The 25129-nt window shown below is 48.1% G+C and overlaps 2 protein-coding genes across 3 annotated transcripts; both read left to right on the top strand.

Annotated features, from left to right (window-relative positions):
* The first annotated feature begins 652 nt into the window (after positions 1–652).
* LOC104033465 (sulfotransferase 1B1-like) lies at positions 653–2276 on the top strand. The gene is made up of 7 exons (XM_075708750.1): positions 653–800; positions 1020–1148; positions 1250–1347; positions 1525–1651; positions 1736–1830; positions 1908–2088; positions 2164–2276. Exons 1-7 carry the CDS (start codon positions 653–655, stop codon positions 2274–2276), a joined length of 891 nt encoding a protein of 296 aa, XP_075564865.1.
* A 7994-nt stretch (positions 2277–10270) lies between these two features.
* On the top strand, positions 10271–23671 carry LOC104038996 (UDP-glucuronosyltransferase 2A2-like). 2 transcript variants are annotated; one of them, XM_009493554.2, is made up of 6 exons: positions 10271–11006; positions 18968–19116; positions 20405–20536; positions 20949–21036; positions 21827–22046; positions 23320–23671. In XM_009493554.2, the coding sequence occupies exons 1-6, from the start codon at positions 10271–10273 to the stop codon at positions 23594–23596; spliced, it is 1602 nt and encodes a 533-aa protein (XP_009491829.2). In that variant the 3' UTR covers positions 23597–23671. The 2 variants fall into 2 exon arrangements, with proteins under 2 accessions (XP_009491829.2, XP_009491837.1); XM_009493562.2 differs by lacking the exon at positions 10271–11006 and adding an exon at positions 16444–17167.
* The last annotated feature ends 1458 nt before the right edge of the window (positions 23672–25129 follow it).

Genomic DNA, 25129 nt, shown 5'->3' with positions numbered 1-25129 from the left:
AAACACCGCTGCCCTCGCCCGCCCTGCCTCTTCCCTTCTCCTCCCCGTGAAAAGCTCCGCGGGGCCCCGCGTCTCCCTGTCCTCTGCCGTCACCCCCCGCGGCGTCGCGTCACCCCCCCGTTGTCGCCGTCACCCCCCGGCGTCGCCCCCCGGCGCAGAGCGGCACGGCGTGAGGTGAGCCGGGTGCCCCGGGGCAGCCTGCGGGTTGCCCTGCCCACGCTCCGCCGCTCGGGGCTGCGTGCTGCGGGGTCCGGGGTGGTGGGTTTGGGGTGCTTTGGGGTGCAGCCAGCAGCCCTAAACCTTCCCCTCAGCTGGGGGCTGCTGCGATAACCCCAGGGACCCCGTTCCCTGCTCCTCTGGGGTGCTGAGGTGGGGGGGAGAGGTGCCTGGCCTGGGTGACACCGGCACCCCGCGGGCATGCCCAGCCCTTTCTGGGGCTCCCACGCCTGCAGACAGGACCCCCGTCCCCAACGGCGGGTGCAGTGGCAGGGCCATGGCGATCTCTGGTCCCGGTGCTGTCAGTGTCACCGCCGCTCTCCAGGGCAGGCACGGCGCCAGGTGCCCGTGCTGCCCCGGCCGGCAGCCGCCCTGGTTGGGCGAGGGGGGCCACCCTCACCGGCCACATCCTCCACGCGTCCTCGTCCCCAGCAGCATGGCCAATCCGGACACCTACCTGCGGCAGCCCTGGCGCATGGTGCACGGCATCCCCATGGTCAACTCCTTCGCCCACAACTGGGAGCGCATCGACACCTTCCAGAGCCGCCCTGAAGACATCGTGGTGGTCACCTTCCCCAAATCTGGTGAGTGTCCCCAAGTTCACCAGACGTGGTGGTGCTGGGTGGGCGAGCGTGTTGTACAGCTGGGACCTGCTGCCTGGGGAAGCGTATTCGGGGTTGTCAGGGCAGAGCCGTGTGGGATTTCCCTTCACCCCATGGCTCCTGGTCAACATCTGGGGTGTTGTTGGTGCTAAACCCCCCAATGTTGCCCTGGCCACCCCCTTGGTGGGTTGCTTTTTCTAGGCACCACCTGGGTCAGTGAGATCGTGGACATGATCCTGCAAGGCGGCAACCCCGAGAAATGCAAGCGGGACATTATCACCAGGAGGGTACCCATGCTGGAGTTCAGTGCCCCCGGGGAGATGCCAGCAGGTAGCGGGGTTTGGGGGCTTGGCCGTGGGGACCCCACTGGGCCCTGAGCCCGGCGCCACTCTGCCGAGGGTCCGCTGGGGACGTGCTTTGGGGTCCCCCAGGGACGGACCTGCTGGCCACCATGCCCTCACCCCGTGTGGTGAAGACCCACCTGCCCGTACATATCCTGCCCAAATCCTTCTGGGAAAACCGCTGCAAGGTAACCCCCAACCCCGGTCTCTGCCCCAGGGAGCGTTGCAGACCCCTGTTTCCCCAAAGCAGGACACCCTGCTGCTCCCTCCAGCATCTTAAGTGGTGTTGGGAGCCCTAGGGGCTGGAGCATCGCCCCTGTTGGGGGTCCTGGGGTTGCCCCTTGTACCCCATGGCCCCTCTGCAGATGATCTACGTGGGGCGCAACGCCAAGGACGTGGCTGTCTCCTTCTACCACTTTGACCTGATGAACAAGTTAGAGCCGCACCCTGGGACGTGGGCTCAGTACCTGGAGGAGTTCATGGCCGGCAGAGGTGGGACAGGGCACCCATGGGGGCAGTCACCCTCCCTCCTCCAGCCCCCCCAGCTGACACCCTCTGGCCACTCTCCCCATGCAGTGGCATATGGCTCCTGGTACGACCATGTCAAGGAGTACTGGGAGCGGAGGAAGGATCACCCCATCCTCTACCTCTTCTACGAGGACTTGAAGGAGGTGAGGGACTGGGGTGGGTGGTGGTGTGGAGTCTGGGGGGCTGGCAGGAGGGCTGAGCATCAGCCTGTGTCCCACAGGACCTCCGCCGGGAGATTGCCAAGGTGGCCCAGTTCCTGGGGCGGGAGCTGCCAGAGGCAGCACTGGACGCCATCACGCGACACACCTCCTTCGAGGCCATGCGGGACAACCCCACCACCAACTACAGCATGGTGCCCTCCCACCTCATGGACCACGGCATCTCCCCCTTCATGCGCAAAGGTGAGCAGCCCCAGGGGCTCCCGGTACATCGGCCCCCCCAGCCCCCACTGACCCCCCTGTCTCGCTCGGCCCCAGGCACCGTCGGAGACTGGAAGAACCACTTCACCGTGGCCCAGAGCGAGCGCTTTGACCTGGACTATGCACAGAAGATGTCGGGCACTGACCTGCGCTTCCACACCCAGATTTGAGATGGCACAATCACATGCTCCCCCAACCCACCCCCACCAATTCTGCTCCCTGGCACCACCCCAACCTGCCTGCGTCTCACTGGCCTCCCTACACCAGACGGACTTTTGAAAAACTGAAGAGTTTTATTTCTGCATCTTCCTCCCAAATTTGCACCTGTGTGAAAGCTGCTGCACTGGTACAAAGCACTGCAGAGCCTCATCCCACCTTGCATTGCCCCAGCCCTGCGTTGCTCGCCCAGGACATGTGTAGGATATGCCTGTGTGTCTGCTTTTGGAGGAATAAAAAAGCCAGTACATAGTACAGAGGTGTTTCCAGCATGCGATGAATAAAAGTTGTTAGCAGCTTCCACTTGCACATCTCTACCGTGGCCAGGGCTCACATAGGGTCCCGCACCCACTGCCTCCTACCTCAGAAACCCCGCTGCTGATGTCACATTTTGGGGGAAGGGGAGAGATGGGACAGGACAGGGCACAGTGATGGCCATGCCCCCGCCCTCGCTTCTGGGGCCACGTGGAAGAGACGAGGTGAGCAGGATGGGGACAAAACCAGCCCCAGGGTGGCCAGGAGATGGACGCAGCCTGGGGAGCTTGGGACCAATCCTTCCACCCAGGAGCAACAAAGCTGGAGGTAAAAGAGGATTTTGCCACTCAGTTATGTGCTGTTCTGCTCCCAGGAACCTGGAAGCTGTTATGCTCTGCCAGTATTCTCGCAACCACATTGCCCATCCAGGCATGGCAGGTCCCCAGGGGTCAGAGGAAAGGGTCCCCTCGGCTGCTCCCCCTCCCACCACGGCCAGAAAAACCACAGCTAAAGGGCACACTGCAGCACCACGGCGCATGATGCAGCTGGAGGGGGGGCCTGGAACAGCATTGCTAAAAGCTGGTGCTTTTAAAACAGCTGTTTTTATGTTGCAATCATTTAAGAAAAGGACACTGCGAGTCAGATGGTCTTTGGGTCCCGGCTCCTCGGATGCTGTCCTCTCCTGCCCGTGTTCATCATCCTCTCTTCTGTTTGTACACGTGCAAGACAAACTTGCCTGCAACCTGGAGGAAATATTCATTGCTTGTAGGCACGGAGCATCTCTGAAGAAGCAGTTTCTTTCTCAGGAGTGGCTGAAATAGGCCAAGAGGTTAAAAAAAAAGACCGGGGACCTGGGGGACAGGCAAGGTGACGGGGATGCAGCCAGGCACAACCCAGTGCTGAAACAGGGGCTATGGGGTGTGAAACAGCTCTGCTATGCTCCAGGAATGAGACTGACTGACAGGTGGGACCTGTCCGGGAATACAGGCAACAGAACCGAGTTAAACCCCATCGTTCAGCAAAGTCCTTGGAGTTTGGCCATTAGGTACCACAAACCCAACAAAAGCGGGGGTGGTGGGTGTTGCAGCAGAGATAGGTCTTACCTACCTAGGTGTGTGGGGAGAAAAGAAGGAGAAAAAGAGAAGACACAGAACTGTGATCACTCCTTGGAAGAAATGTTATTTTAAGTCATAATAAAATAATTGCAAATGGTTTCTGGTTCTCTCTCAGATGCTGGGAGCTTCTCTGTGTTGTACGATGCAGTTTGTGTATCGCTTGATTATAGTGATTTGTCACAGAACGACGCAGCAGGCTCTGAACCTTGCTGTCCCCTCTTACCTTGCAGTCTCAGTACAAACAAAACTGAGCCAGCGATGCCAGAGAGATGGTAAAAATAATCCAGATAATTACAGACAGGAGCAGAGATACCTGAACTAGCGAGCTGTGGCTTTAGCCACTTCTGTTGTACAGAAAAGATGCCATGTAGGAAAGCAGCTCCTGAGCCAGATGTGGTTCCTCGCGTCTGGTCACTCTAGTTTTGTCTTCTACAAATCTGCCTTTGAAACCCTGACTCTCGTGACATCCACCACATTCCATACCACATTGTACCTCCCCTGGGGATTCGCTTTTCCCCCATAACTTGCTTTTTCTGGGTTAGTTTGGGGTTTTTTTATTTTTTTCCCTGAGGTCCTTACTTCATGCATTGAGATACTACCAGCAATTCATCCACATTGATCTTCCCCATCCTTTGGGACTCTATTGGCTTTCCTCACAACGCAGCCTCCCCCAGCTGTGTATTTTTAGGCTGAAGGCATCTTACTCTATTCAGGCGCTGGATTTCCTCTGCTGGTTTATCTCTCAGCCCCTCGACATCATGACTGTCTTGCTACAGAAATTTCCTTTCATTCTTACTCCTGCTGTTGCACCTCAGCATCACCAGCATGTGTTTTGGCCCCACTGCTGTTGCCAAAGACTGCTCCTCTGCTAATGTCCACAACTTGTTCCTCTGTAATTTCTTTCAGGCATTTTCTTCCCTCCGTAAATCTCTTGCATGCCTGTTTGTTGCTGCTTGGCTATAAAGCCAGGCCTTCCAATCATCCCTGCTTTGCTACTTAGATGTTTCCATTTGTGTGACAGATTTTGTTTTTTGTTTCCCCAAAGCATCTCTGGTCTGTTAGATGACTTTAATGACACCCCTTTCCTCTTCATAATTCAGATAGCAGCTCCTGTGAAATGTATAGGGGCATCAAACATGCTTCAAGAAGTGCTTTCATTCACTACTCTCAGTGAAAACCAGGGGGTTTTATATCTTTTGTCACTAGGCTCAAAGTGCAATCCTAACAGCACCTACTCTTGCTGCTGTAGTTATGGTGCCTGTTAGCAGCTGAAGAGATGAAACATAACCAGCTAGGGGAGGCTAAAATGCTGTGGCCCAGAAGTTTTGTGTAGACCCAAACTGCTAAGACCTGGGGAAAGAAACAAGTATTTGTTTATGAGGCCAGAGGAGGGACTGCAGAAGTAACTTTGCCCTTACAAGCACCACCTAGTAAATCAGGGCAGGATGAGTGCAGCTACCTCATAAACACCCTTGTAAAACCAGGACTTTGAATCCCTTGATATGAATGCAGTGCCTCTCTTCCCGCTGCTTGTTGACACCGCAGTGTACACATGGCAGATGAAAGCCCCGGCGGCGACGGAGGAGCCTTCCTCCTCACAGCCGCGCACAGACGCCCAGGAGCGGAGCCATGGACCACAGAAGGGGTTTCTTGCTGGCTTAGAGGCAGGAGCTCAGGGGAAGTCCTTGATGCTCACAGTAAGAGTGGTCATGGGTGCTCCCACACCACATGTGGAGGTCCAGACATCCAAGCTGATGACATCCAAAGCAGAGAACATTCCTTCCTCTCACTCTTCCAGCCTCAAAACACCCCAGGTGCAGGATACAGCAGCCCCAGCCAAAATCCCAGCCACGCCTGCAGTGCAAACAGAGGAGGAAACACAAACCTGTCCTGATGAAATGGCAGTTACGAGGTGAAGCCCAAGTCCAAACCTCCAGACCTGATTTCCTGGGAGCAGAAGGGGTGCCTCTATTTGCCTCGAGGACAGACGTGCCGAAACGTTCCTCCACACTGCGATTAGCAGCAGATGAAGTGCTCCCCTCTGCATCCCAGACCGAGCCGTGATGGATCACCTCCAAACCTGCAATATCAGAGGACAGGCAGCCTCTGCCTTTCCTACATGCTGAAACACAAGAGGAGCTGTGGCCACAGGCGGTGCTGGCAAGGAGGGTTATCTCCAAGGATGCGTGCCAAGGCCGAGGTGCAGACTTCCCACATGGATATACCTCTGGAGAATAAGTGGCAGGTGTACCGCTTGTGTACCAAGGTCCAGGTACAAACCTTGCACTAGCAGCTTCCAGTGTCAAACAGCAAAACTTTGCTCCTGCAAGACACAGATGTGGCTTAGGACCTTGAGCAGGCTGCATCCAAGTAAGAAAAAGTTATTTCCGATAAATTTCCCCTGGCCAGAGATGAGCTTTGCTCTGCTTCTAAATTTCTTTTTTAGACCAGAAAGCCAGCAAGAAGCTACAGTACAGCAGCAAGGTTATGTACAATTGGTGGATTCAGTCAAAATTTAGCAGGGATTTCAATTTAGTTTTCATTCCCCTGCAGAGCTATGAACACACAAATGCATTATAGCATGTGCATACATTACTACAAGGCTCAATGCAATGGCTGCTGGCCAACCATTCAGGGGGACCCCTACTCTGTGATAGCCTGCCTGGTCTTTGCCCAACTCCCCCCTGGCCCAGCAGCAAACTCATCTACTAAAATAAGTCATTGGCAAGCTGACCTGGCACAGGGAAAGGGTTGGCATGGGAGCATGAGCAGCAAACACACATGAGAAAGTGGGAGGGGGAGAGCGACTGCCCCTTTGCGGGCTGGTGAGCCATTAGATGAGTCTCATCATGTCTATACCCTCAGTATTTGCAGATTTGCCCATCTCCACAGCACTCAGCTTTCCCCTGGGGGTCGGGCAGATGCTGGCAAGACAGGGGTGTGCCATATGTGCAGGCAGCTTCAGCAAGGCTCCACTGCTGCACCTCACTGTAGAGCTGGAAAAGGACAGGGTGCAGCACCTCTTCTCCACCAAAATGCACAAGTCTTAGCAGGGACACAAAACTCGGCCTGGACCTTCTCTCATTTCTTTTTTTTTTTTTCGGCTAGCAGAGTAGAAACGGCTCCAGTGCCAGCCACCCCAGTCTCTACATTTACATGCCAAGGTGCCCCTGCAGCATCACAACAGCAGTGAAGAGAGTTCATGTAATTCTTAAACTGAATCAATAAAAATAAGTGAAATGCTATCAACCTAGCCCATGGTATTTTTTGTCCTAAAGCTGCAGGGTAGAGGTATAAAGATACAATTTAGCTGAGAAAGGGGGTTATGATAAGGCTATTTCAGCTCATTAACTTTTTCTGGAGTTTCCCTATTATCCCTGGGGTTTACATGGGAGTAGGCGTTTTACTGAGCACTTGCACACGTGCCTCTGCAAAGTTGCTCAATCCACTCATTTCCGTCTGTACTCAGGGATGAGCCAACCTTGGTATTTTCCCCATCCAGCCTCCTCCACCCCCCCCAAAGAAAAAAAGATAGTCAAGACTTTCAAGTCTGCTTTCAGTCCAGAAGCTGCTTTATTGCAGTAAGTGAAAGGAAACCCACAGAGTCATTTGGTGCTTCTCAGGGCAAATCCTCCCTTTTTCTACCCTGGCACTGAATTTTTGAGGTGCTGGCTGGCATCAAGGTTTTCTAGAAATAAAGGTGCCATGTACACCATCACCCCCATTCAGCAAAATGTTGGAGACACGTATTTGGAAAACACTAGCTTGTATTGCCTAAGTTTTGCATAACTCACCTTCACCTCAAAAAGCCCGTCATTATTTAACAAGGCTAGAGGTTGCATCAGTGTCTGCAGCACTTCTGCTAAGTAATGCGAGCTGTGTGCAATACAGACACTTAACACCATCTATTTTCTTCAGCCCCACTTTTCTTTCTCTCATTTGCTGGATTTTGTCCTTTAATCCTCTCAAAATGCTTATCTTCTCTGCATTAAGCATAATCTGAGTATCGTCTTTAAAAACTGGCCATGGAAACAAGACAAATTTAACCCTCTGGTTCCCCCAGCAATAGCTCTCATTTTGCTACGGAGGAATTAGTTACTGAGGGGTTAGAGACAAAACCCAAGTTCCCATCTGCCCTAGCCCACATGAACATGGACTTTCTAGTTGCTGGAAAAGCTTTAAGTTTCTTACAGGACTTCCCCAAATAAGCTAAATTAGCCTGAAAAAAAGATATTAGTCTGAATACAAAGGTCTATGGAGAGATGATAATGAAACTCCTGGCTGTAAGGCCAAATTACTGTTGAAACATGCTGGCATAATTGCCCTGAATTCCGAGGGTTTAGAAAAAGTCAAGTTGAATATTATGGACAATATTTAAAAACCATGGAGGTGCATCTTTAGATTCCTATATTTTCAAGTCACTAAAAACTTGCCTAGATCTCCAGAATCAAGGGCCACACATGCAGCACAGATAACATACCAACTTTTGAAAAATTCTGCAAACCAACCACAAGATTTTCTCTTTGTTCCTGTGGACAGTTTATAAACAAGTCTATTACTTAACAAACAATTTTTTTTTTTTTTTTTGCCAGCTGGGACCCTAAAGGGAGAGAAAAATCTTTTTAGCAGTCAGATACCGTATTTCTGAGCTACAGGGTGCAAAGTCCTGAGAATCTGGCTCTGTAATAACATTATAATATACCCTAACGTGGGGAAGACCATCTCGACTATTAAATTACTGGAGCATAACAAAGCAATGAATAATCCCAGAATATGTGCCTTGTTGTGATCATCCCATATTGTATTTCTTCCTCCTTTTGAAAAGCCCAGTTAAGAGGGCAACTTATTTAAGATCCTTCTGCTGGATACCCAGCCTCGCCAGAGCAGCTCAGGCACAGAGGTGGTGAGCAGCAAGAAACAGAAGCAAACCGATGTAGCAAATTGCACCTTGCAACTCAGAGCACAATGCTTACGTACCTTGGGAGACTCCGCTAGGTAAGAGTTTTTTGCTGCATGGCATTCATTCCCCAAATTGCATTGGATTGACCGTATCATTATATGCATGGGTTTTAGTTGTCATTTTGGCTCTTGGTGGTTAAGAGCTCCTTCCAGGACATAGCGCCTTACATTCAAGTGTTGACTTTCCAAGTGAGAGCCTCCCCAGAAGATGTGGATTTTGCTCTGAGAAGCACCTTTAGAGGCCAGGAGGGCCGGAGACTGATGTTTAGACACCTGAATTGAGCCCACAACATGACCAGGGTGGTGGTGATGTGCCGCAGACAGTAGCAATGAGCTCCCTGCATTAAGAGTTGCCTGGGAGCAGTCAGAAACCACCTGTCACATACAAGAACAAACTACATGTTATTATTGGCATTATCATCACCCGAATGCTCTTTTCTCTCAGCATGGGAAACGTCAGCAGTTCTAACATCTCACTCTGAAAAAGGATGCCACTTCCAAGTCAGCCACTTAAACGTACCCTGTGGCCTCTCCTTCCTTGGCCTGCCTCTGGCATCGCTAGCTCATGGGAGCAACGCAAGACATTTGTTTGAGTATCAGAGCCGGCATCCAGGGTACTGGCTCACTTGCAGTTTCTTCCTCTGTAAAGATGCACCAACTTGAATTAATGGTGAAGCCGGGAGGAGCAGCAGCTCTCCACAGGGGCTGGGGCATGACTGACAGTAATTCATATTATTTACCAGCAGGGACATGGCTGTAGAAGGGTTGAGGAGGCTTAAGGGTGCCTACGGTATAATTTGCACTGCTAGTCCCACCATAGGTGTCCCTCCACCTTGTGTTGCCCAGGGCTCTTGCCCCAAGTCTAGCAATATCTTCAAGCAAGCACTCCCTGTAGCACTGCTGCCCGTCAGCTAAGTAAGCCCCTGTGCTGCTTCTGGAAAGAAAGGTGGAGAAAGCTGGGAAACTCTCAGAATAAAGAGAAATATCTTTCAGTACAGGTAGGTCTGCTGCCATAAGTCATAGAAACATTACAGTATACAGATACTATGGCTGTTGCAATTGAAAACAGGCATTTTAAAATCAGATGTGGTCATACATTCTCCAGCAACTCTCAGTATTTCTCCAGTGCTGGCAGCAGAGCCACTTATTTGCTAATACTTATAGTAAATGTGCCAGCATTTACTGATACAGTAATTACACAGCTAGAAGAGACCCCCTGTTATTTGCTTTTATTTCATGGTTTTTCCTCAGAAAAACTACAAAAACTACAAAAGGTATAAAAAATAAAGGATTAAATTCTTCTTGTGCAAAGGGAGTAGCTTGAAGGCAGACTTCTGACAGCAGCGCGGATTGCTGCCACCCTGCTAACCAGGGAAAGGAGCTCCCTCAGGGGGAAACTAACAGGGTAGAAGGCAGAAAGGGAAAAGTGAATCACCAAACATCCTTTTCTGTCTTTTCAGACCTGAGACCAAACGTGGGTTTTAAAGGGCCCACCTGTGCAACAGCAAACTCTTGCTTTTGCTAAGAGTGCTAGTAAAGAGCCATCAAACGCAACACAGAGGTGCAGCACTTCCAACTGGAAGGGAGAACTCCCAGGCTATCTAGCCCTTAACCCTGCCATGGCCACAAAAGCCCCCGGCTCTAAGAAATACCTCCAGCTGCTCCTTTTTCAGGTCGCTCTTCTAGGGCCTGTGTTCTGTGGGAACGTGTTGGTCTGGCCAATGGAAGGCAGCCACTGGCTGAACGTGAAGATAGTTATACAGGAGCTCATCCACCACGGGCACAGCGTTACTGTCCTGGTATCCAATGCTTCCCTCTTCATCAAACCCAGGGCTGAGGCTGCGGAGAAGTTTGAGGTCTATAATGTGCCCTTCAAGAAAGACACCATTGAGAACCTGATCGAGGATGTAGTGGCACTGTGGCTGAATAACAGGCCAACCACCTTGACCTTCTGGCAGTTCTACAAGGAGCTGGGAAAACTGTCCAAAAACTGGCACCAGATGAACAGGCTAATGTGCGACGCAGTGCTAACCAACCGAGAGCTGATGGCCCACCTGCAGGGGTCTAGCTATGACCTGCTGCTGTCAGACCCGGTGACCCTCTGCGGGGACCTCCTGGCTCTCAAGCTGGCCATCCCCTTCATCTACTCACTGCGCTTCTCCCCAGCCTCCACCGTGGAGAGGCACTGTGGCAAGATCCCAGCCCCACCATCCTACGCGCCTGCAGCCCTGTCCGAGCTCACCGACTGCATGTCCTTCGTCGAGAGAATAAAAAACATTGTGTCTTACCACCTGCAAGACTACGTTTTCCAGAGCTACTGGGGAGAATGGGATATCTATTACAGCAAGGTCTTAGGTAAGCCTTCTGCTACGTCACTTCCCATTACACAGCCTCCCGCCTTATGACCCGCAGAGCTAGGAACCTGGCAGGGTGGCAAAGTCAAGGTCTGAGAGAGGTCAGCCAGAAGTTTGTCATTATGTCCCTATGTGGAAAAGCAAATGGGCCACCAGGGTCCATCGGTTGCACCCACTCCCCTACCAGGGTGCTGTGCTGCTATACCATTCCATTGAGACAGGGATCGGTGGTCATCCCGACTGACAGATTTGACTTTTGCCATAATTACTTTTAATGTGGAGGTTGAAACAACTTCCACACCACATAGTGCCCTCAGCAAGGGAGCTCAGCTTACACATTTCCCCCTCCAATGACTGCCTGCACAGAAAGCAGCCAGGAACAGAGCTGTTTTCCCAATCCAGGGTATCGTAACAAAGAGGGGGGAGCTGGTGAATTACGAGCCAACCCTGCCACCCTCAGCAGCAATACTGAAGTGCATTGTGGCTTTGTAATAAGAGACTTCACTTACATCACTGGTCATATAAAACCAATCCTCTCTGCACAAGACAGCTTTTATTTAAAACACATCCTCCACCCACAAACAAACAGTGAAAGCAACACGTCCTCCTCTGCAGGCTTTTCTTCTGGCCTGTTTGGAGTGAAAAATGTAGAAAAGTATGTTTATTTAAGTATTAATCACATGTGATCAACACAACATTTTTACTAACCTCACACTTGAGCTCATGAAAAAGAGCACTTGAAAATCTCTCAGGGTTCAATTGCCTGGAAATACCTGCACGCTGCAGGACTCCATAAGTACACCAAACTGTTGTCATGTACACAGCAGATGAGGTATCTCAGCTTGGCTTCTCACAGCCCAACTGCTTCCATCACCCTCATTTTCATCCTGGAAAGGATGCTCTAGGCAGCACGGAAACTTTAGCAAAAGTCTTGCACAACAACATTAAGAAAACATTGCGTAACAGAGCTGGGCAGAAGCCCGGTAGTGATGATTTTTAGCACAGTGAGGAGGACTTAACGTTATTTCTTAATCGCACATCAGAAGGGTGACCACAGATAAAACCGTTCAACAGATTTTCTCATTCAACTTATAGTGCATAATTGGCACCTAGTGGCAGGCAGGACAGCCCACACCATCACCTCCCAGCTCTGGCCTCCCGCGATGCATGCTCTGGAAGAGGGAGGTTCACATGAGGACAGTATTACTCTGATACACTTGCCGTGCAGTTTCATCCACTTCGAGACGCAGCTTTTTAGCTGCAACCCTGAGTCACCACCTTAAGTGCACTGTAAACGGACGCTCAGCGGCTTTATAAAGCAAAACGGTGCCCACACAGTCAGTGAATATCTTCGCTGCGTACCCAGTTGTGCTTCAAAGAGCCAGCAGAATGAAAAAGTCACCTCTTCTACCAAACAAATAACATAGAGATGGTAGTTAGGCAGGAGGGTCAGGATGACTAACAGGACACAATCCTTGCTGGACTGTGCCGCCCAGGGCTGACAGCTCTCCCCGCTGCTCCAGAGGAAGCACATCTTCCAGCTTCAGCAAGCGATTTACCACCAGACGATGCCAGCTGGTCCCGGTCACCGTTTTCCCCAGGAAAACATGCTGTTATCCAGGACAGGATTTTGCGCCCGCTACCTTCGGTCCCTGCCTTCCGGAGCAAGGCAGTGCAACGCATGCCCAGCCCAGCTTGGGAGCGCTGCTGCTCCCCGTGAAGGAAGGTCACCGGGTCATTGCCACGCAGGGCAGGCTATGGCTGGGAAGAAGGTGACAGTGCTGTGGCTGCTGGCCATGTTGGGCTGGGGATCCGGGGGGAAGGTGTTGGTCTGGCCAGCTGACAACAGCCACTGGCTGAACATGGAGTACATACTCCAGGAGCTTGTGGTCCGGGGCCACGAGGTGACCGTGCTGCTGCCTTCGTGCTTCCTCATCCTCAACGCCACACAGCCCTCACCCTTCCAGTTTGAGGTGGTTGAGGTACCAATCACCAAAAAGGAGATGACTGCCTTCCTGGAAGAAGTGTTCTATTTTTGGCTTTACCAGGAGAGAGCGCTATCTGTCTGGGAAAGTCTTTACAAGATAGCTCAACTGGTGCACAAGATGCAGGATGTAACCAAAATAATTTGTGATGAAGTCCTGAAGAATGAGGCACTGCTGGAAAGACTGAGGGCATCCAACTTCGACGTCCTCTTGGCAGACCCACTGGCACCCAGTGGGGAGCTGTTTGCTGAGAAGCTGGGTATCCCCTTCGTGTACACCATCCGGTTCTCCATAGGCAACACAGTGGAGCGGCTCTGTGGGACACTCCCAGCACCTCCTTCCTACGTACCAGCCACCCTAAGCCACCTAACAGATAGGATGTCCTTCCTGGAAAGGCTAAAAAACATCTTCACCTACACTGTGCAGGATATCATACATCATTACCTTGTCTGGGGAAGCTGGGATCAATACTACAGTGATGTTTTAGGTAAGGCTGCTCTTACTTCCAGAAATTACAGCTGCTGTACCCACAAGAGTAAATACCCAGAGCTTAGAGGTTAAGGCACAAATTAGGAGCAACACAGCCCTGCACTCACTCTCCTTCCTCCAAAATTTCTGTGTCAAGTCAAACAATCCAGGCAAGTACAAACGTTACCTGTTAATCCTGACCTGCTACGCTAGTACAGCTAAGTCCGTACAGGTACTCCTAGGATAGGTAAAACAGTGCTAAAGTCACTTGAAACAGAGCTCATCAGTCATATTCATAGATGAATCATGACAAACACTAAGAACAGCAACATAATACTATATACCCACCTACTACTATACAACGCTACTACTGAATTAAACCTTTTGAAGTAGAAATAAAAAATGGGTTTGGAAAGCTATACAACTATACTACCTTTTTTTCCCCTAGCACCCTTCTTGCTTGCTAGCTTATCTCAAAATGAGAGACAATGGCCTCCTTTGGTCTTTTAAAGGCTTGGGAGAGCAGCTGAGCCCCAATTTGCAGTGATAAAAGGCCCTCAGCAGAGACAGGGTTCTTTGCTTTTCTGAAAGTGTCTTAAATATTGGAAGATAGGTGCATTTATTTATACATTTTTTTCTTTTTAAAATAATATTTGTGTAATTATTTTCACCTTTTTGCTCTGATTACTGTAATACTTAAAAGGAAACAGGGCAAACATACATGCATTGTTGGTGGGCAGATAAAATGGATATTATTTCAATATGAGACTCTAAGTGTTTTTATGTATATTTCACTAGTAGAGTGTAATTCTGCTAAGGGAGCTAAGTTGCTACGATATCCTACTATTAAGAGTACCTAGCTGTGTGTTTGTTTACTTGTGTTGCCTATCATGTTTGACAGAGACTAGAAAATTTTGTGCTGGCAGAAGCATGGTTTGCTGATCTCCTGTTGTGCAAGCCTCAGAGCTGCTTAGATTTTGTGTTGTCTTTTTATTGTTAAATATGGAGTTTAGTATTTAAGGCTCCATGGGCAATACCTGTTTCATTAGCTGTGTTAGCTTAGCTGTTCTCTACCCTGACTGTTACATGCTTTGATCTGGAGTGCATCCAGTCCTGAAGGAGATGTGAAAGGAAGGGGCAAGCATCTCACAGAAATGCGGCAATATCCCAGCTCCTGCAGTGTATGCATGCACCTTCTTTTTCTCCTTGGAAAATCTTCTTCAGGGTTCTTCTTCTTCAGGACTCCACCAGAGAGGTGGTAGAGTCACCATCCCTGGAGGTGTTCAAAAAACATGTAGACGTGGCACTTTGGGACATGGTTTAGTAAGCATGGTGGTGTTGGGTTGACGGTTGGACTAGATGATCTTAGAGGTCTTTTCCAACCTTAATGATTCTAGTCTAGTCTAGTCTAGTCTAGTCTAGTCTACTCTAGTCTAGTCTATTCTATTCTTATTATTCTAGCTGCTTTCCTAGAGCTACCTAAAGGCTTTTTCAGGTGATGAGGTTGAAGCATGCATGGAGCAACTGCTTGCTCCACTGTCAGTCTAGTGAGGGGAGCTCACGTGGTGGTGCTGAGCTCCTGGAGGAGCCTCATTTGCCCTCTGCTCAGGAGAGAGCAGCTACCTGTTCTTTTTCCTGAACACATCAGTAGCAGCAAGCATCTCCACTACATCTGCAGGACACAGTCAAGAGAAGTCAGGTCTCTTGTCTTGGCAGTATCTGTCCTGGACTGCATGATAATGGATACACTGATGCCAGTTTGAAGCATCTTCCCAAGAGAAGGCACAGAAGCAGCAAGGTGAGCAAAACCTGTGCTCTTCACATCCTCCTGTTTTTCCTGGGGTGGCCTGATGCTGGAGTCATCTCTGCCAGGACTGTGTCCTGCCAGCGGCAGTGCTGTGTGTCCACAGCATCTGGTTATAGAGAGGACAGAACTAGAGCACCCTGTGACCTTTGCAGCTAGTAAATGAGGAGATAAAAACTGTAACCAGCTTTACAGGTAGGTTGGTTCTTGCAGGGCAAAGAAGCAAATCTAGGCTGTAGTCAAGTGATAAGATGGGGTTCATCTTGTAGCTGTCAAAAAAGTCACATGGGCTGCTCATGTGCTTTCCCTAGCCTGAGCTCCTGCTTAGTATGGGAATGTGTATCTTCACCTTGAAGAACTGGTATGAGGGTATACTGATTTTGGCTGGAATAGAATTAATTTTCTTCATAGTAGCTTGCATGGGGCTATATTTTGGATTTGTGATGAAAACTGTTGATAACACAGGGATGCTTTAGTTACCACTGAGCAGTGCTTACACAGCGTCAAGGCCCTTCCTGCTTCTCACCCCACCCCACCAGTGAGCAGGCTGGGGGTGCACAAGAAGCTGGGAGGGGACACAGCTGGGACAGCTGATCCCAGCTGACCACAGGGATATTCCACGCTATGTGATGTTGTGCTCAGCAAAAAAAGCTGGGGGTGGGGGGAAGTTTGCCAGGGCTGCTGTTGCTCAGGGACTGGCTGGGCATTTCTTGGCTGGTGGTGAGCGATTGTTCTTTTTGCATTACTTGTTTTTCTTGGTTTTATTTTTGGTTTTTGCTTATTAAGCTGTCTCTATCTCAATCCATGAGTTTTCTAACTTTTTCCCTTCCTATTCTTTTCCCCTCCTACTGTGGGGAAGTGGGAGGCTCTGTGGTGCTTAGCTGCCTATCTAGATTAAGGAAAGGGCTTCTGGTCCTCACATGCTGCAAAATACACTTTGCGGTGAGCAGAAACAGGAGTTGCTGTCATGTCGAGATCAGCTGTGGCTCTGCAGGAGACTCCAGAACGGGATTTGCTGCTTGCCCGGTCCTCCCATGAGTGTTTTGTGTTCTGACATGCCCTCTTGCCAAGCTTGGCACCAAGTAGATCTCACTTTTATTGGCTGGCTTTAAAGTGTTTGCACACTGGAGCAGTGAACTGCTTTCAGCTTGTCAGACTGGAGTTGTACATGGACTGCTGAGATGATGGGGTCAAGGTTCCCCTGGCTGCTCTGGGCCTATGCATGCTGCTGGAGCACTGGCTTTTGTGGGAAGGTGGTGGTCTGGCCCACCGATGCAAGTCACTGGATCAATGTGAAAGTGCTGCTGGAAGAGCTCGTTCTCCGGGGTCATGAAGTGACTGTGCTGGTGCCCTCAAGTAATCTGCTCATCAACTACCGAGACATCTCCTCCCCCTTCACCTTTGAGGTCCTGCAAGTCCCCTTTACCCAGAAGACCCTGAATGCTATCATGGAGGACTTTCTCAATTTCTGGATGAATGAGGTCTCTAATCTCTCCCAGTGGGAGATCATGTGGAGAATGAAAAAGGACTTGGAGGTCTTTACCAATATGTCAAAGCAGGTCTGTGACACCTTGGTGATGAACCCTCAGCTGATAGCAAAGCTGCAGCAGGCCAAGTTTGATGTTCTGATCGCTGACCCGCTGTCTTTAGGCGGGGAGCTCGTAGCAGAAATCCTAGCCATCCCTTTTGTCTACAGCTTCCGCTTCTCTGATGGGAATGTGGTAGAGCGGCTGTGCGGTGGGCTCCCGTCCCCACCTTCTTATGTGCCTGCTAGCACAAGCGCGCTGACAGACCAGATGTCCTTCATGGAAAGACTACAGAACTTCCTCTTTTACTTTTACACGGATTTATTTTTCTTGAAGTTTTGGCAAGACGAATGGGATGGGTACTACAGTAATGTCTTAGGTAAGGCAGCTGTTGAGTGGTTTCTCCTCTTGCATAGGTTGTGCCTGTTGAATGTTTTGGGAGCTCTATGCTGTTGTCTCAAAATCTCAATGGCCAGCAGAGATGGTAATCCTATTTGGTCACATGGAGGCTGTGCTTTCCCTTTTAGGTCTAGTCTCATGTAACAGACACCAGTGCAGTTTTGCTCTAGTCCCTCTTGAGGATCTTCAGAGCACACAGTTCTAATTTTTGTCAATGACAATACTGCTGCTGAGCTCTTGCAGTGAGCTGTATGCCTGTTTTAGTACTTTCAGAGGACAGTTGTTGCCTCTTCATCTTGATGACAGGCACTTCTACAATTAAGATGGTAGCAGACAAAGGCTGGAGGGCAAAATCATTCCTTAACTAAGCGTAAGGCACTGGAGACCGTTCCATTGACAACACAGGGATGGAGTTAACCCTGTCATAACTAAGAATGCTGGCTGTCTCTGGACAACTGCAGAGCAAAAAAGCACCCTTATAAATAGTCTCCTTAAACTACATACATACATACCTGAAATTTTTCTTCCAACCTAGTACAACTCAGGCTTGATTCAAAGTCTATTCAAGAGACCTTTTAGTTCAATGGACTTTGAATCTTGTACAGAATATCTATGTTTAGGCAGATAACGAGTGAACAGCAAGCACAAGGGCATCTATTCTGTTGCCCACCAATCTCTTCCTGTGTTTCCCAAGAACGTCTCTGTTCTCTGCAAACTAGTCCCTTCTCCCTGGATTGATTTTTTTTTTAATACCACGTAAGACTTAATTACACTTTTATATCACTCTACTTTTAACACAGGCTTAATTTTCACTCCAGTAACTTTGTAACTGACTCATTGTTCCTTACTTAAAATAAAATTAAAAAAAATTACTGGTGTAAATTGTAATGCTGATCAAGTAGTGTAAGAAGATGCCCTATATATAATTTTTATCTTGCTGCTTATTTTGCTTGGTTCCTGCTTGCATTAGGCTGGCTTTGGACAATTATTTACCAACACTTCTAACCCTTTTACTCCCCAGTTCCACTTTGTGGGGAAAATACTGTAAAGACAACTTGCAACATGTACCTGAGAATATGTATTTTTCCAAATGGGAAGCTATAAAACAGTTTTATCCATTGGATTTTTTTCTATAGATGGATTTCTAGAGACATTGGATTTTGCATAAAATGACATCCAAAGCATCTATGGATTTGGCCAAATTTTCCCAGTATGTGTCAGAAGGAGCTGACCCAGTCCCCAAGAGAACTAGGGATGGCTGTACCTGTCTTTTATTGTAGTCTGAGCAGCCACTGATTGAATTACCATTTGAAAAATGACACAGAACTTTGTTTAAAAACTTTTCTCCTCCCTGACTGGTGATCATCACTTTGCGATTCATTTATTTTTTATTTGGAATTAATTTTTCTGTGACTGTTCTCTTCCCCAAAGTGTTTTTTTATTACAAGCACAGGTAATGAAGTCTTTCAGCGGTACAAGAATTACAGTATCACAGAAACTAACTGCTTGCCACTTACTCTTCTACTGCTCTAAATTCATCCTGAAGGTTCAAAATCCTTTCAAAGATTATATTGCCTTGTCCATGGCAACCTGCCAAGGCTAAGCACAGGACAGGGCAAGGAATAGGTCTGGATTTGTCCATGTTTTCATTTCACGCATGATTTGATAGACTACACTGACTGGGAGTGCCAAAAGACAAAGGTAAGGCTCCTATTTTGCAATCTACAGCAAACGAGACCACTCCCGCGTGTGTTGTAAACCCCTTGTACATTGTTCACAGGAAGGCCCACAACCCTGTGTGAGACAATGGGGAAAGCAGAGATATGGCTCATCAGAACATACTGGGATTTTGAATTTCCACGCCCTTTCCTGCCCAACTTTGAGTTTGTTGGAGGACTTCATTGCCAGCCTGCAAAGCCATTACCAAAGGTATCCAAACTTTGTTTTGCTGTTGGTTGGTGGTTTGCCCAGCAGAACAAAAACTGTTTCTCTCCCCGATCAACCATGTAAGCCAAGTCCCGAGAAAGCTCATTCTTAAAGAAGATGCTCTGCTGCCAGTGGGGAGCACGGAGCTATTTAGCAATCTGTCTGTACTTGTGCAAACTGAGGGCTGCATTTACAGCCTGCTGTCTTAAAAGAGGACAGCTGAGGTCAGCAGGAGGGAATACAGTGTTTTAGGAAAAATATGTGCTATCTCAGAGTAGTTAAGTGTAAGATTTAATTCTAAGATACAGACTTGCAACCCATGATAACACTGAAATATCTGATGCAAAAAGGCACTGTGATGGGACAAATTCTTTAGACAAAGTGGAGTCAAGACGTGCAGAAAGGGATGAGTGTTGCTTAGTTTAAGACATCTTAAAGGGAGTAAAATACTCAGCATCTCCAGCCTATGCTCTGCTGTGACTGGCAATATTCAGGTGGAATTTGAAAATCCCAGATACTGATGACAGCAACACGACAAGTTCCGATCTAGATTATCACTCCTGTAGGAGCCTTAGAGGAGGTTAGGGTATTTTCAGTGCAAGTTGTCTACTAAAAGAAATCTTCTAACTCTCTTCCTACTCCCCTGTAGCAGGGGTTGAGTTGCGGGAAATGGATAACCATTCTCTTTTCAATGCTATTGCTCCATTTCACGTGACTAACTAAAAAAAGGAACAGGAAACCTGTTGGTCCTATTTGTAGAAAATCTGTTTAGCAACATGTGCTGTGTTGCAAGAAATAGAGAACTGGCTGACTAACAAAGTGACAGCAGCAACTTGATGAATCTCTGATGAGGATGCTGAAAAACCCTGTCAGTTTTCAGCACTGTCCCTTCCTGCAAAGCTATGAAATGCAAAGTACTCGTTCCAGGAAAATCCAGAACCATGACTGACTATGCTAGGGAGTGTGTCACAGGGTATGGCCCTCTCATGCCAGTGCCAGGATCCATTTCTGCTGCTTGTGCTCTGGAAGAAACGTGTCCTGAAACTGCTTGACTTGCTTTCAAAAAGACAAAGCTTCTCACCTGTCTCAACTTGTCCTGCTCCTTCTTGGGGAGAAACTGTCCATTTTGCACAGGGCCAGGTCTATCTTTGCAATGCCCTTCTGCCAGTGGAGGTGCTCATGCACAACTATCATCTCCTTAGTAAGCTAAAAACGTTATGCTCGTTGTTCACAGAAACCTGTGTAATCTGCAGTATGTAATTACCCTTAGTATGTTTTCTGCCTCTCCTAGGAAATGGAAGAATTTGTTCAGAGCTCAGGGGAACATGGCATTGTGGTGTTCTCTCTCGGGTCGATGGTCTACAACCTAACTGATGAAAAAAGTAATGTGATTGCCAGAGCCCTCAGCCAGCTTCCACAGAAGGTGAATTTCCTTTCGAGTCTGAAACAACTTGCCTTGGTTTTTATCACTCCGGTTGCCTACAGCAAGCCTTTTACATTTAGACTGGCCTGGTTTTTATCTGCATCTCTGCTGGATGTGCCACAACCAGGAAGCTGGGCTCTGCAGAGCTGCAGACTGCTGAGTCACCTCATGGGGAGTTCTGGTGTTTCCCCTTACCTGACCCAAATGACACGGAGGTGTGTTCATAGGCCAAAATATAAAAATCACTCTATGCAAGCACATAATAAGTCATCAAAGAGCTAAACTGGAGCCAAAGCTATTTGAATTAGTGGGAAAAGATATGTGGGTTTGAGATAAAGCCCTATGTTACATATAATAATACAGAGGGGCATGTCACATGCACTATGTTTATCTTATTCTTCCTTTGTTCAAGGTGCTCTGGCGGTACAAAGGAAACAAACCAGAAACTCTAGGCTCCAACACCAGGATTTATGACTGGATACCCCAAAATGACCTGCTTGGTGAGACTGATTCTACTGATTCTATCTGGGATGCATTGTGCCCTTGGAAAAACTGTTTCCTTCTCCCTTTTTCCACTAAAACGGCTTATTCAGGCAAAGAACCACATAATACTTGGGGCTACAATTAGTTTCGCAGCTTAAGCAGCAGAGGTTTGCTCTTGGAGCCTTAGTTTCCTAGCCTGCTTTTGACTTTAAGGCGAGCGGCTGTACAAGAACCATGGAAGATACAGACAGGCTGTGAAGGGAGTAGGGAGCAGTGGCTCAACAAGGCAGCAACTTGAGCTTAGCTATAAAGATGGATCTTGCTTAGCTATAAAGATGGATCTGCAGAGGCAAAAGCCTCTGTCCTACAGAGCTTGGTGGCAATTGTCTGGAAGGGCTAAGAACCACCTGTAGACAGGAGTAAATATCAAAGTAGACATGTACTCTGGAGCTGGATTTGGCCTCTGCAGTTAATCTCCAGGGCTCATTCTTCAAAACGCTGGACCTAAGCAAGGCTGCAGCAGGGGGCTGTTGTGAACCTGATACCATGTAAAAACTAGAACTGCACAACAGCAGAAAGGCTGAAGTAACTCTGGGGTAGTCTGGGGGAACATGCTGATTCACACATTGCATTAAAATAAATATGAATGCATGAAAGCTATGTGTGCAAGCTCTGATGCTGATCCAGAGGTCAGGGCTGTTCCCCTCTCTAGCAATGCATTTGCCCAGGTAGTCTGCACTGCTCACGTCCCAGCGAACACAGTCTGCCACAGCTGCTGTTACACGTGCCTCTCCTTCCCTGTTCCAGGCCATCCTTTGACGAAGGCCTTTATTACTCATGGTGGGACCAATGGGATCTACGAAGCTATCTACCACGGGATCCCGATGGTTGGGATTCCCATGTTTGGCGACCAGCACGACAACATTGTCCACATGACAGCAAAGGGAGCTGCAGTTGCGCTGGATTTCAACACTCTGAAGACGCAGGACCTAGTTGATGCGCTGAATACAGTTATTAACAATTCCACGTGAGTTTTGTTCTTGCCTTACAGTAGGATGAGGTTATTAAAACCTTGGGCTGCTGATGTGAGGAATTCTGCTGGCTCTTCTGGGAACCAAAACCAGCGAGCAGCTGGAGTTTGGGTTTCAGATGAAATTCATCTTTCATTTCTGAGAATCAGCATTTCTCAGGAAGGATAGATTAGTGATTTAATTTTCCTTATACTACATTTTATGATCCCTTTGAGAAAAATAGTTCTTTGAAAGCTGAGAGCAGCTCCCGAGACAGTTTTCTGCTCTCTCTCTTCCTTGTTCTCTGCTAGTATAAACCCTCTGGAGGCTCTGGGTGACAATTCTAGTTGTATTATGTCTACTCTGTAGCCACAACAATTCTTTCTCCTACCCCTGAGTTACCAATACCCTTAGGTTACTGTACCCATCAGTCAAGAATTAAAGGGTACGGAAGCTGGCAGCTGGGATCCCTTGCTAAGGATAAGGCCATTGACAAAGGGACCAGGAAAAAGCCGAGTCCTCAGTCTTTGGCAGCAACTCCTGTCAAGTGTGAAGGACAGGTATCCCTTCAAGGAAGAACCTGCAAATTCTCACAGCAAATGGACCAACATTGATGGAGGTATCCAGTATCTGAGTTGTGGTGATCTGTAACAATCTGGATGATGACCCAGCATCCAGAGACCTGGATGAAATCTGGTGCACACGCCCCCCCTGCCAACCTCCCCTTTCTTTTTATTGCTGAGCATGATGTCATGTGGTCAGTTGGGGTCAGCTGTCCCAGCTGTGTCCCCTCCCAATCTCTTGTGCACCCCCAGCCTACTCGCTGGTGGGGTGGTGTGAGGAGCAGAAAAGGCCTTGACTCTGTGTAAGCGCTGCTCAGCAGTAACTAAAACATCCCTGTATTATCAACACTGTTTCCAGTACAAATCCAAAACATAGCCCCACACCAGCTACTATAAGGAAAATTAACTCTATCCCAGCCAAAACCAGCACACTATATTATACTGGAACAGAAAACACTGCAAATGTTTCCATGTTGCTTTTTTTAAAGGAATATCTGGAATAATTTTGAATAACTTTTCTTTGCAAAAGACTGGCTTTCTCTATTAACCGTTCATAACCCAATCCTATGCAGACAGGAGTAAATTGAGCCAGTTTCAAATATATTTAAGTAACACTGATGAAAGTAAAAGCAGGGCTTTCTACCTTTCTCAAGAGGACTGCCAGGTGCTGAATGGATTGTTTCAGGAATCAGTGACAGATCTCCTTGGTTTCTCCTTTTTACCCCAGCTATAAGGAAAATGCTCTAAGGTTATCCAAGATACACCACGACCAGCCAGTTAAGCCTCTGGACAGAGCTGTCTTCTGGATTGAATTTGTCATGCGTCACAAAGGAGCAAAGCACTTGAGACCAGCTGCTCACCATCTCACCTGGTACCAGTACCACTGCCTGGATGTTCTAGCATTCTTGTTCACCTGTGCAGCCATTGCTGTCTTCATTCTTGTCAAGTGCTGCTCATTTTGCTGTAGGAGATGTGGCAGGATTGCAAAGAGGAAGAAAGAATAGACATCCTGTTCCCATCAACACTTTTTCTTCTTCTAGGGTGATTCAGCAAGGCATTTATGCACATCCCTTGATGAATAAAATTATTAGGATGTGCTTTAAACTGGGCATATCATGGAAGCACCCTGCTGAACTGGGTCACGCTAAAAAACTGTTGTGAGGCAGAGCTGCTTGCTTAGCCAGCAAATTCCTTCTGGCCTAAATAAGATTGAATTATATAGTTGCTTTATCCTTTGGAACCCTGTCAGCTGATCACACACAGTCCCTAGAATGGTAATTGCTGCTCTAACTTTTCAAATTCATTTTGGTACATTTCATAAATCCAGCCTTCCCATGTGTGGTACTGTGGGTCCCTCACTCTGCAGCAAGTCTCCTTACCTTAACTCTGTCCTCTCCTATAACGTCACCCAGGCTTGATGATTCACAACCAAAATGCCTCTCCTGTCACAATAGCTCTCTCCAGACTGGACAATGAAGCTAAGATTATGGGCTCCTAAAAAGCATCCATCTGAATGGCCAAGATCATGAAAAACTGGGAGCTGCAAGTGGCTGGTATCATCACATTTTTACAAATGCACTGACTACTTGGGGGCTGAGGGAAAACCAGAGTCCTAAAACCCAGCAGAGAAATTACTTTTCTGAGAACCATTTCTCTTTTCCATTCAGTATATGCCTGGAGTCCTGCACAGGCCAACATTCTAAGTGCAACACTACAGGGGTGTGAAAACCACCTCTGTCAGTAACTAACTCCCAAATGCCTCTGAGGCATGCTAACTGATAAATGCAGGAAAAGCTCTAGAGATGGAACTTGCAAAGAAGTAACGTTACATGTGGGAACAGCGCAATAGTCACTTGCTTTGCTTGAAAAGTGGGAGGGAAAATGCTGCTGCTCTTTGCTCAGGTAAGAGTGGTAGTAAATGCAGCACTCTTGAAATTGTTCAGGATGCACTTACTAATGAAAGCCTACTAAAATTACGCTAGTTCAGGCCTCCTGTTCTAGGTAGGGTTATTCCACTGCTGTGCCAGCTTACTCAAGAAAGAACCCGCCCCAATTTTAACTGATATTTGCTGTATTCTGGATTCTGCAGAATTGTTTTCAAACAGAACAAGCTGAGAAAACGTTATATTTGTTTACAGAATAAAATTCCCTATGGTACATTAACTTTTTTATCAGCATTGTCAATAGTTTCAAAGTCCGCTTAAATCTCTTCATACTACAACATTTACAAAAGCTCAAGTGAATTGCTTCCAAACTAAAGAGGGGTTAGAACAAGACTAATGCTTCTCATGGTAACTTCTGGTACACTGTTCCTATGGTCATGACAGAATCATAGGCAGGAATTCGCATATTGGAATATGCATAGTGAACAGAGAGTGGAACAGCATGACATTCAGGCGCCAGATCTGAAAAGTTTTGTTTTAACTGTTCATAGAGCTGGGTCCCTAGGCACAGCTCCACCAAGCTTGATCACTAACAGCCCCCATCATCCAGCTTCTGGCAGTAGAAGATTTGCCAAGATGTCAGTTTGGTCACCA

The sequence above is a fragment of the Pelecanus crispus genome, chromosome 4 (genome assembly GCF_030463565.1).
Source record: "Pelecanus crispus isolate bPelCri1 chromosome 4, bPelCri1.pri, whole genome shotgun sequence".
NCBI lineage: Eukaryota > Metazoa > Chordata > Aves > Pelecaniformes > Pelecanidae > Pelecanus > Pelecanus crispus.
This window is presented reverse-complemented; position numbering and strand designations above follow the sequence as displayed.